The sequence below is a fragment of the Thermobia domestica genome, chromosome 12, assembly GCF_964235325.1.
Source record: "Thermobia domestica chromosome 12, izTheDome1.hap1.1, whole genome shotgun sequence".
Lineage (NCBI taxonomy): Eukaryota > Metazoa > Arthropoda > Insecta > Zygentoma > Lepismatidae > Thermobia > Thermobia domestica.
In genome coordinates, this window is record NC_137465.1 from 8,217,415 (window position 1) to 8,229,531 (window position 12,117).

At 36.0% G+C, this 12,117-nt stretch overlaps 1 protein-coding gene across 1 annotated transcript in view; it reads right to left on the bottom strand.

Annotated features, from left to right (window-relative positions):
- LOC145667142 (uncharacterized) overlaps positions 1-12,117 on the bottom strand; it is a 629,144-nt gene that overhangs the window by 242,605 nt on the left and 374,422 nt on the right. The window contains exon 2 of the mRNA XM_081734883.1: positions 2,487-2,516. Within this exon, the coding sequence (XP_081591009.1) occupies positions 2,487-2,516 (30 nt within the window). The remainder of the gene's footprint in view (positions 1-2,486; positions 2,517-12,117) is intronic.

Below are 12,117 nucleotides of genomic sequence, written 5' to 3' on the forward strand. Positions count from 1 at the left end.
ACCACTGAGCCACCACGCTCGCTGCGGATATGTCGAACAATCCGACCTCTAGGCAAGTGCAAGGGCATTTTTTCTTTAGATTTTTGGGCTTTCGGCATCTAAGGCCAGTTAGCCCGTCACGATTTGAGGGATGACGTCCCTCGGCGAGCACACAATCCGGGGAAAGGGAAGGAAGAAAGGATTGGGGAAGGAAGGAAGCGTACTGTGACCTATAAGTTAGGTACCACCCCGGCATTTGCTTGGTGTGAATAAGGAAATCCCAGGAAAACCTCATTCAGGGTGGCTGGCCTAAAAACGCGTGTTAAACTTTTTCGATCGAGTGACTCCACCGGGAATCGAACTCGGGTCCGCTCGCACAGAATCCGAGAGCGTTAGCACCAATAATATACAGGTATAATAAACTTATCTAGTAATCTTAAGTTTCGAACTTAAAATCTTCGTCACTATTTTCTTTTATCGTTTTTAACATTACTCTGAACAAGAACAATATTTCCATCTCTCTCTTAAACGTATTTGAACTTAAGCTAAGGGTTGATGCAGGGTTGCTATTTGGCAACTCCCAAATCGTTATTGATTTAGTTTAGCAGGAATTCTTGTTGAAAACTTAAAGCACGTGTGTGTTTTATAATTATTTTATGCACACGTACAATTTATTTGCATATTCTAAAATTGCAAAACAAAAATGTGCGTCCTAAAATTATCGTATAGTCATCTATTATTGGAAGAGCATTATCGTATCTAGCATGAAGGAATAAATTATCATATATCACGATAAATTATCGCATGGTTGGCAAGCCAATTTCTATTCTACCTAGAAAGTCATTTAATAGTGCAGTCAAATTACCAAAAAGTAAGGAACAAATTAGTAACAAGCTAAAAATTGGAACAGATGTTGGGAATGATATTCTAAACAACATATTAAAAGTACCCTGAAATCTGAAGTGACCTTCGCCGCCATATTGGAAAATAGCCGCTGGAAGTGTCAAATGAACAATACCCAGATAAAAATAACAATATCTTCGCTATGGTTGAACATAAAAAAATAAACTTAGTGTCGTTTTAGAGAACATAGGTAACACAATATTTTTATAGAGAAACAATTTTTCATAAAACGTATACTTTTAGAAATATTTAGCTCTAAATTCTAAAATTCCGAAAACTACCGTAAAAACTGATTTAAAACTTTATTGAACTTAGGAAGTAATTATTAACAAATTAAAATTTGACATAGATGTTGGTAAAGATTATTTAAATGACATACTGAAATCCCCATACTTCTTCGTCCGCCATATTGGAAAATATCCAATGTCCAAAGTAATTGAAAGTTAATATTTTGTTAAGTGAAATACAAAATCTGAACCGGGCTAAATATTTGCAAAACTGCAAATGCAGTCGATTCAAACTCAATTGGAATTAATGTTGGTGGGAGAGGAGAAACATTATGACGTGTTTAAGGTTGTCGTCCGCCATCTTGGAATCAACTTGTTTATTTTAAATTACAACATAGTCATGTGACATATTAAACAACATCCTCGTTCGAAGGGAAACCCAACGGTAAGGTTATTTTTCCGTTCTTCATTAAAATTAAAGCTTCATTTTGCCGAAGTAAAAGAAAAAAGTAATCATTTTCTGCAACTTTGTTTTTTCTAAAAAAACTAAATTTGTTACATTACAAATTTTTATTTGCAGCAGATTCAAAACAAAAATTTTTTAAAATTTATACAAAACATGTTTAAACAAAGATATGCTTAGTTTGAGTTTAGTGTTTAATTTTCTATTGCATTAAAATTTTGTACGTTGGAAGTATTGGTGGCAAATGGCTTTTGGCGTAGAGGCGGCAAAATATTAAATCCTGCCCTCTTTCATTCATTTATTCATTCATTAACAATTGTGATTTATGTATCGCTAGATACTTCTATATGTTACAAATTTCACATTTTTATTTGAACAATGAATCTTGGAGAACGAACTTCTTATGTAAGTTATCCCTACTTCAGAAATTCACAATTGAAGTCCTAAAGAGCAGTGGTGGATGCAGGCACGTATCCACGGGGGGCAAGGGGGCCGGGCCCCCCTAAACCTTGGCTGGCCCCCATAAAATTTCACGGTAGGCTTGCAAATGAACTATAATATGGTGAGGAAGTATATGATTGGGTCGGGCCCCCCTAACTTCTACCGCCCCCGCCCTAAATTTTTGGGCTGGCTACGGGCCTGGGTGGATGTAGCCCGGACTCGGGGGGCCTAAGCCCCAGTTTTTTATGATAAAAATAATTGAAGCTATTATTCATATATATCTTTGAAAGTTTATAGTAAACTCATGATATACGTATCACAGTCTGAGTTCTGGCTGCACTCCGTAGTTTATTTTTTAAATCTAGATTTGCCACTGCTCAAGAGCGATAGAAATATCTTTAAAAATTGACTTTTGAACTAAGAATAAAGCTATTGAATTTACGAGTATGTAAAGGATGAAGTAATTCACTTACCTTGGACCCCAACGAACTGTGCTTTCTTTACTGAAAAAAGAAAGAAAAAATGTGTTTTAGTCAAAAGTATCAATACCCTATTTCTAAAGCAGAAACTTCTTAGTCTGTGAGTAACACATTAACATGCAAAACCTTAAAGACATGTAAGAGTTAAACATAAGGCTCTCAGAATTTTAGTCACTTTATGAAATTTTTCAGTATAGTCATCATAATGTATTTGTATTTTGGTGAAATCTTGGAATTAATTAAATAATATTTGAACACTCGCAAAAAGGGAGTGTGACAGAGTAAGTAATTCCTACTAGTTGCATATACATTAATAAAAGAGGTATTTTTAAAATATCGCACAGATGATATTATCTTATGTTTTAGAGAAAAACCAGGACATTTTGACTTTTAAATACTTTTGTGAGGGACAGATGATGTAAAAATCAGCCTTCTGGGCCAGGATTTTAGATTTCTGGGCTTTCGGCATCTATATGGGCATATTAGTCCGTCACGTATGAGGGATAATGTCCTTCGGCACAACAAATTATCCAAGGAAAGGAAACAACAAGAATTTTAGGAATGATCCAAACAATTAATCAAAATATTGCGATCTTGGCCCATAATGAGTTTTTGGATCAGGAGCCACAAAATTTCTGAGCGTTCCTTTATTCGCGTTTTCGCATTTTTTTTTTTTTTTTTAATGGAATATGTAAGCACATCGTACTAAGTGATAGTTCGGGTTTCGCTACATCATATGTAATTCTCCGGATATAAGGCGTACAAGAAAATTTTGGATTCAAATATGTTGGATATTTTGATACATTTTTGAATCAAGGGCCGCAAAATTATCGTACGGCTTCTAAATCGAGTTTTCGTTTTTTTTTAACGGAATAAACACATCATACTGAGTTAGGTGATAGTTTGGGTTTTGCTACACTATATGTAGTTCTCCAGAAGGCCTACAAGAAAAATCAAAATATATTGGATTTTTTGATCCAAAAAGGATTGGGGAAGCAGCCTGGAATCTGTATGTTAGGTACAACACTGGTATTTGCCTGAGGGGAATGAGGAAAATCAAGGGAAACCTCACTAGAGAATGGCTAGCTTGAAAAAAGGTTTTTACAATTTTTCGACTGTTTCCACCGAGAATAGAACCCGGCACTTCCCCCACCAAAACGAGAGCACGGGGCAACATTTGTATTATACAGAAGAAGAAGATAAACCAAAATTAGTTTTTATGTGTTTAGTGTTTCTGTTGATTTAAGATTAGTTGCAAAAATAAATTTCTATTAAATAATATCAACTTCAGAGGTTTAACCTAAGAATAATTTGAAAGAATTCAACACATGTTGCAAATATTTAGATATAAAGAATCCAAATAATTATTCTCCTACTTCCAATCAGCATCTCATATACAAGAAATGCTAATAAGCCGGGAAAAATTATTTTCAAAATTACAAAGGAAAAAAAGAGTTGGGTGATGAAAATTTTCTGACTTCTGACTTTATTGGAATCAGCAGATGAAAGTACATAAGAAACATCCAAAATTTGTTTATGTAACAAAATCATTGTTAGCCAGTTTTATTAATCTTAATGATCATAACCTGGTGCTCACATATTAATCTGTATATCCTATGTGAGACTTAGAAAAGTTATAACTATTTTTATATCACATAAAAATATTAAGGATATTATGTCTAAAATAGTTATTCATACTTAAATAAAAGGAACTTTTTCCCTTACGCAAGAAACATTACTTAGTATATTTAGTACAGGGATGCAAGTAAGAAACAAAATTTTACTCGCCCAAGGAAAAAGCTACTAGCCCACATGCCACAATAGAAATCATTTACTTACCTTCCGTATGATATTAAATACTCGCCCGCACTGATGAACCACTCGCCCCGGGCGAGTGGTTATTTGCATCCCTGATTTAGTAAATGTATTCTATGTTCCTGACTAATTCATTATGAATATCCCCATGCCACTCATGGTTTTCTGTTTTAATAAAACTTTTAGAAGTTAGTAACTCTCTAGCGAAAATAAGTCGTCATTCTTACCAAAAAAAAGAAAAAAAGAAAGAAAGAAAGAAAATATGTGATCCGTATGGCTCGGTGGGAAGCACTCAATAATCAACTTCCTAAAATAAATCCCTCCCTAAGAGACGGTATAATCATTTCACGGCGATACAAAAAAAACAAGAAATATGATAATAACTTCACATATTATTTCTACTATTTATATATATATATGTATATATTGCCTAATCATATTATGATATATTAGACATTTTCCTCATTTGCAAACCAAAATTTATTTTTCTCTATAGCATTTTCCTCCATCGTTTTATTTTCTTTCTTTCTCCATTTTATTACGAAACAAGGATTGTATTTCCGAAAGTTTGTGTCTTGATATTTAAATAAACCATGGCATACAGTGCTATCTATGAAAGAAATAATTTATTTGGTTCAAACTGTGTGGCTGCGACATGCGTCAGTTCGTTGAAGGCTATGCATTGAGCTCGCATACTGTATCAAAATTTTCCAATACACCCGCGTCTGTTGTCGCCAAAGCTGCAGTAAAAGGGCAATTGCTTCGAGGAAATTCAGCACGCACCTTGTAGTTGAGATGTAACAATGCAACACTCACAGCAATAACCGTGTGAACTGGAGCATTGTCATGCAGGATACTAGTTCAGTTAACAGCGTCTGATTCAAATGATTGCTTGAAACGAAAATCAATGCAACTTGACAGTTGAAACGGATATATATTTTCGTTTGATAGGTGGCACTATACACCATTAAAGCGACATTTCAGTTAGGTCGGAAACTTTTGGAAATAATCTTGCATGCTTAGAGGTCAGCTAGATCAACAGACCTAAACCAGAAACGACACGAAATAACAAGAAACGGTTTTCTGTTATGGACAACGTCCCAAGAATACGTTCCATCTCAATCTTTGTCCCTATATTCCAACCGAAAATACGTGGAGACCCAGGTTCGATTCACGGTACGAGCCCACGTGATTCAGATCCCATGTTACATTGTAGGTCCTTGTATCATATAGCCTCACTGCTGAAGGGAAAGCTAAACTTCATTCCAACCAACCCAACCATAAATGATATAAGCTATTTATCGGCATAAATTTCGAGATTAATTATAGTTCCGTCTCAGCCCAATACCTCAGCACACTTCCCGTTCAAATGTTGACCTCTATGGAGCAAAAAATACTAACAGATAGTGAGAACCTGTTTCTTTAAAACATAAATATGAATTTAGTGTCCAGAAAAGGTATAATTTTGGCTCTAATTTCCCTGTTGGGGCGGAGGACAAGTTGGCTTTAGTGGTAGAATGCTTACCTCTAGTGTGTGGGTTCCCTGGTTCGATCCAGGGCCAATTACACTGTAAAAAAAAATCAGCGGTAAATTGACAAAAAAATTGTGGCAATTTGTTTGCCAATCCTCTATGTAAATCAATTTACACATATAAAATAAAATTACTAATATGAAATATGTAAAATTACATTTTTTATCATTAAAAATATCATACTTTCTTATAAATTTACTGTAAATTTGTAAAAAACAAAACAGCAAATTTTGTAATTTAATGTAAGGAAATGTATATCAACTCACAAAATGAAGAGTAAATGATTTTATATTGATGTTTGGCTATTTAATTACAATATTTTTTCAGTGTAAGTTTGTGGTGACCAACACCGTATCCGTGGGTTTTCTCGCATGGTACTCCGGTTTCCTGCCACATTATCATTCCACCAATTATTCCATTATCATTCATTTGTTTTAATCATCTGTCTCAGACTAAAAGGCATAATTTGAGACATTAAATTGAATGATGGTATTTCATTTCATTTTCATTTCTAATTTCCCTGATAAAGTCGGAAATAGTACAAATCCAGTTTTAACATTGATATATTTAAAGTGAAACCAGTAGTAGGTAACGAAAGTGTTTTTAAGTGTAACGTAGGTGTCCGAATTAGGGTTCAACCTTTTTAATTTCTCTATTGAAACGGGAAGTTGTGGTGCTTTCGTTGTTTATAGCGGATTTTCAAAGACCTAAAACGGTAAGAGATAATGAGATACCGGTATTTAAAACTATAGATTCAGTGTTTCAACAGCTGCTAATGTCTTCTTTGTTATCCACCAATTGAATTCGGAACTGATAAACCACTTCTGTTCATAATATTTAATCTCTTTATAAATTGAAAGTAGGGTCTATACCGTTGTTTCACAGTAGAGAAAGAAACTCACTTGTCATTTAAAAAAATAATTTACTTGTATAGTTTTAAGTAAAGAGCATCCGCACAAGAATGCTATTGCACACAACAGCGTAATCTAGCTGATAAAGAAATAAGAATAAAGGAAATGTGAGGAATCCGCCAGGGACATGGACATACGCAGGGGGTGGGTCCTGGGGGTCCGGACCCCTCCGAAATCCCGACTTTTTCGTAAATGTAGTCTACTTTTAGGGGCAATTTTAGAAATTTTCATATAATTGTATTTGGATCCCCCCAGAAACGCTTTAGACCCCTCCCGAAATAAATTTCTGCGTACGTCCCTGGCCAGGGAGCGGAGGACAACAGATGATACAATGTCGACAATTATCTGAACAGTCCACAGAGAAGGTCCCGCCAATTATTACCAGATTATGAGGACAATTAACCGAGTGCCATTTACATTATATGCAACGCAGCAAGTCGCTTGCGTGAATTTGAAACTCGCGCATCGGCTCAGTGAAGATGACCCACAGAGATTAACTGAATTTTGTGACTGATACAAGTGGAATTCACGCTGACTGACTCCGTCTCCGGACTCCGTGAATTCAGTCCTGACTTTATCCGCTGTATCCTGCTTACCGATGAGACGTTTTATGTCCCTGGCAAAGTCAAGAGAAATTAAGTACTTTCGGTTTTAACGATGAAAAGTGAAAATGATTTACAGATAGCTAGAAGCGGTTTACTGTAATCAATTTAGTGTCCTAATAATATATCTCCACTCTAATTTCTCTATTAAAACCAGAAGTGGTATAAATATATTGCCACTTCAGGTTTCTATATTAATTAATAAAAATATCACATCATATAAACGAAACGCCTTCATATGGTGTAACTGTGATGATGCTGCTTTTTCCTAAATACTGGAGCTAGAGGTTAGGAGATACAATTGTTTCCATTACTCTGATAAATATTAACAACCTGCGCCTGCGAACTGGCTGAATGATACCACTGCTTCTAGGCGAGTGTCTCTACACACATGCATCGGAACAATTTGATAAACAAAGATTCAAAGATTCCTTATTCGACATGTGAGGTTCATATAACATGTAAATCCGCTGAAATCTTAAATTTAATATTTATTTTTCACGATTACCAAACATTTATTTATTCTATTGTCGTTCGAAAGTAAAGTCCCCTTTACTTCCACCCTTAAATGGTGTCCCTGATGTGTAAGTCTGTTGATCTCATCTTCTACCTCTTTAATGTTAGATATTTTCACTTCGAAGTTGTTGTAGATTAGCAGTAGATGGCGCTCAGAATGTGATCTATCCGTGAAGGTCTTCTTAAGTCTTCCATCGTATAATCTACTTTTAAAATATGCACTTTATATTTCTTTTAAAGTTTGTGATAGTTTAGTATGAGTATGTATAATAGTTTTTGAAACATCCTTGGCGACATATCTTCTCGATCCTAGTGAACATTGAAATGTGTTGAAGTAATTAATTTATCTACGAATTTCCTGGCCAAAAGTGTGAATGGTCGGATATTACTATGCAAAAATTTTGCAAAATGTTACATTTATTCTTTATTTTATTGTTATTATTGTAATTCATGAAGCTTTGGTTGTTCAAACCCGCTACTTTATCCAATGAGAAAGTTTAAAAGTTCATGTGGTCTTTGTGTGGTACAGGTATAGAAAATTTACAGGATGCGTCCTAGACCATAGCAAGGATGGGAATCCGTTAGTTACCTACGAAACAAGATTTGACTGGTTGGATTTAAATTTTAGGACCCCTGTTAGCCCGTAGGCTATAAGACATTGACCTACAGTTTACCATAAGATGAAAAGCACATGAGCTCCCACCAGGAATCGAATCTGGGTCTCACACCGAAGACGCGTGCACTAACTATATACTCAAGATGAAACTCTATAGATAAGAGTTGAGAATGGTTTTCTCCCAGGTCTAGTGGCCAATGTATGCGCTGTGGAGCAAAGGATTTCTTGTTCGAAATGAAATGAAATGAAATCTTTAAGTTTTACTTCCCACGGTTATACCGGTTAGGCTAAAGAAGACGGTGATAATGAGAAATGAATAAAATGGTGGAATGAAGAAAGTGGGAGGAAACGGAAGAATCCCCAGAAAACCCACGCACACGGTGTTTGTCCGCCACAAAGCTCACTTTGAGCGAGCTGGGAACGAACCAATTCCCCATGCGCCAAAGATGAACGCTCTACCACTAAGCCACCGCGGCCCCAATTTCTGGTTCGATTCGTAGTGGGAAAGCAATGAACGCATTGCGCTGGTTCGAATTTCGCCTTTAATTGAAGTTCACGTCTCATGCAGTCTTAATGCTGAAAAGGGACGTTAAAGTTTAACAATCAAACAACAAGAAGAGTGTTTCGCCTCGAAAAGCTGCCACGAAAGTGATGTGTCGCAATGATGCCAACCTGAAACGCTATAAAATCCCATCTCAAGATGCAAAAAAATCCCATTTTGCATGTGAATTTCCTCCGTATTATTATTATTATTATTATTATTATTATTATTATTATTATTATTATTATTATTATTATTATCAATACTAATAATAAAATGTAGAAATGAAACTTAAGTATGTCGTTATATTTCGTTTGCAAATATATTTCGTTATGTTGTCAGGGACGCAATGAAACATTTGAATCATCACCTTATACTGGGTCGAACGTTTAGAAATAATTGTTTCTTGTTTGACATTTCTCTTTATTTCTTTTATTCGTTTATACTTTTGTTTGCTTCTTTCTTCAAATATCAGAGAATAAATTTCGTTTCTTCGTACTTCATTTTTAAGAATTACATATAGTTAAGTAGCTCCTCACTAGCATAGACTTTGCTGATAACAAATAAAAAAAGTTCATACTAAAAGTTGATAACACTGACACGCCTATTGATGACTCATTATGTCTGCTTCTCACTCGTAGGGAATTTTATGATGTGGATTATGCATATAGTGAAAAATCCCATAAATGTTTCAATTTCGACAAAAATTCCCTTTATCCCATTCCAAATAAATAATGTCAAAGAATGCCACGAAATGCGATTTTTCCCCATGGTTTGGCAGCACTAATGTGTCGGAAAGTGTACAAGTTTCTATTGCGAAAGCCCTGTATCTCGCCACAAAATTTGTCTCTTCGCGTGTTGTGGGCAACTTCAGTGACCTCTAGTGAAAGTAAGCTCAAACAGGAATGTTATCAAGAAAAATAAACTATAGGTGGAGTGAAATGCAACATTGCGTGGTCTTGTAGCATGTATAAAAATCACGCTCGACTGTAGCCATAGGAGCTAAATACACGCTTCTGATTGGTTGGAGTTACGTGTTTCTCGCCTCGTAGCACAAATCAAACACCAGTTACTGTTGGTCCTCGTAACAGAGCATGCTAGCGACCGGGATAGTAATGAAAATTCCTTTTGGCGAGGGTTCAAACCCGGCTCGAGGAAAGTTTTTTTTTTTAATTTCATAATACATTTATCATTAAAATAAGATGTAAATAATACTCATTTACCCTTCTACGTAATATACAAGGCATAAATTGTACTTTCTCCAATTATTTACCTACAAATTTCTGATACCCAGATATAGTTTTCGATATCTGGGTAATATTCTTAGTAATAACATGAAGTGAACATAACGTGAAATAAAAGCAAGGATAGGAATGGCGAAAGAAGCCTTTAGGAGGAAGAAAAGTCTGTTTTGTGGAACCTTGAATAAAGAGTTGAGAAAAAGACTCATGAAATGCTTCGTGTGGAGTGTTGTACTGTATGGGGCGGAAACGTGGACATTACGTAAAGGTGACGAAAATCGACTGGTAGCCTTCGAAATGTGGGTGTGGAGAAGAATGGAAAGAATTATTTGAGTCGAGCGGAAAACGAATGAGAGAGTGTTAGAAATGGTGGGTGAGAAAAGAACACTTTCAGATATTATTAGGAAGAGGAAGAGAAACTGGTTGGGACATTGCCTAAGAAGAGATTGTATCATGAGGGACGTCCTAGATGGTATGGTGGCGGGAAAGAGAGGGAGGGGGCGAAGGAGACTACAACTAATGGATGATATAAAAATAGAAAGATATACGTGAAAACGAAGAGGTTAGCGGAGGACCGTGGAGCATGGAAGCTTCTCAGCTGCGGCAAGTGACCTGCCAGTAAAGGCAGAATACCTATGATGATGAACTGGAGATTTCTGATAGCCCTTATAAACAATGTCGTTATAAACCAACAGGAAAGTAAGAAGTGGGGCCATCGCGAAGCGAGGGGTGTAGGGGATAGTGGGGAGTTAAAGAGGGGAAAGTACCGGAAGAACCAGGGGGAGAAAGGTAGCCATACGCTTCCTTGCATCCCCCCCCCCTTTTGTGGTATAGTTAAGTTTACATTGAAGTTGCACCGTCCCGTCGTGACGTAATGTCACGTGGTACGAAACAGCTGAACGAGCGTCAGTGAGCGAAGGGGGGTAGAAAGCCCTATAGGGCTCGTTTTATTCCACCTTTGCCCCCATGATAATACCACATGACATTACGTCACATTCGGGTAATGCAACTTCGATGTAAATCTAACCTCACCCGCTTCCTTAAAAAACGGTTGGCCAGGGTAGGGCGTGAAAAAATATGTGTGTGGCCTTGTGGAGGATTACAGCGTAAGCCTCAATTCACATTTTCAAAAATTGTTGATAATCGCTGTAGATACAAGGCATTTGAAGCTGGTCAAACATAAACTTGTTTATTCCATTGATTTTCCTTGTTTTTGTTCCTTTCTCTCTTTTTTTTAACAAAAAAGAGAACATTCTTTATCACAGAATTAACAATCATCACAGCGGTAAAGAACTACAAAATACACGAACCATTGTTGCAAAGCTATTCACCATTGGTGCATTGTTGTATTGGTACCTCCCCAAAAGCTTCTACAAATATAAACAAGCAACAGGTGTTTGTATTCTTTTTTTTTTAATAAAAGACAAACAACTTGACGCGAGCGAGCTCACATTAAACTATTTAGTCTACTTCTTATTGTAGCTAACTCTTTCAAGAATGGTGTTTGGCTTTTTTCTTATTGTATGCTATTATCAATTGTTGTGAATATTATGTGCGAGAAACATTGAAAGTATTGTTACATTAACAATAAAACCGGAGAAAATTGAGGAAAACAGAATGGGGGAACTTAATTCAGGGTTACCAGGTACGTATTGTGATAATTTGAATACTCAGCAGTTTGTAGGGGAGATGGTCTTTCATTATTTTCACACACACTCTCTCTCCATTGGTGTTCTACCCTCTACTGTAATCAATTTTTATTGTGATTCGAGTACGTATCCTTTTCTATTACCTCTCTGTTAAGTTTGTATTGATTCAAACAGTTCAATGAATCGATTCCTCATGTTTCTG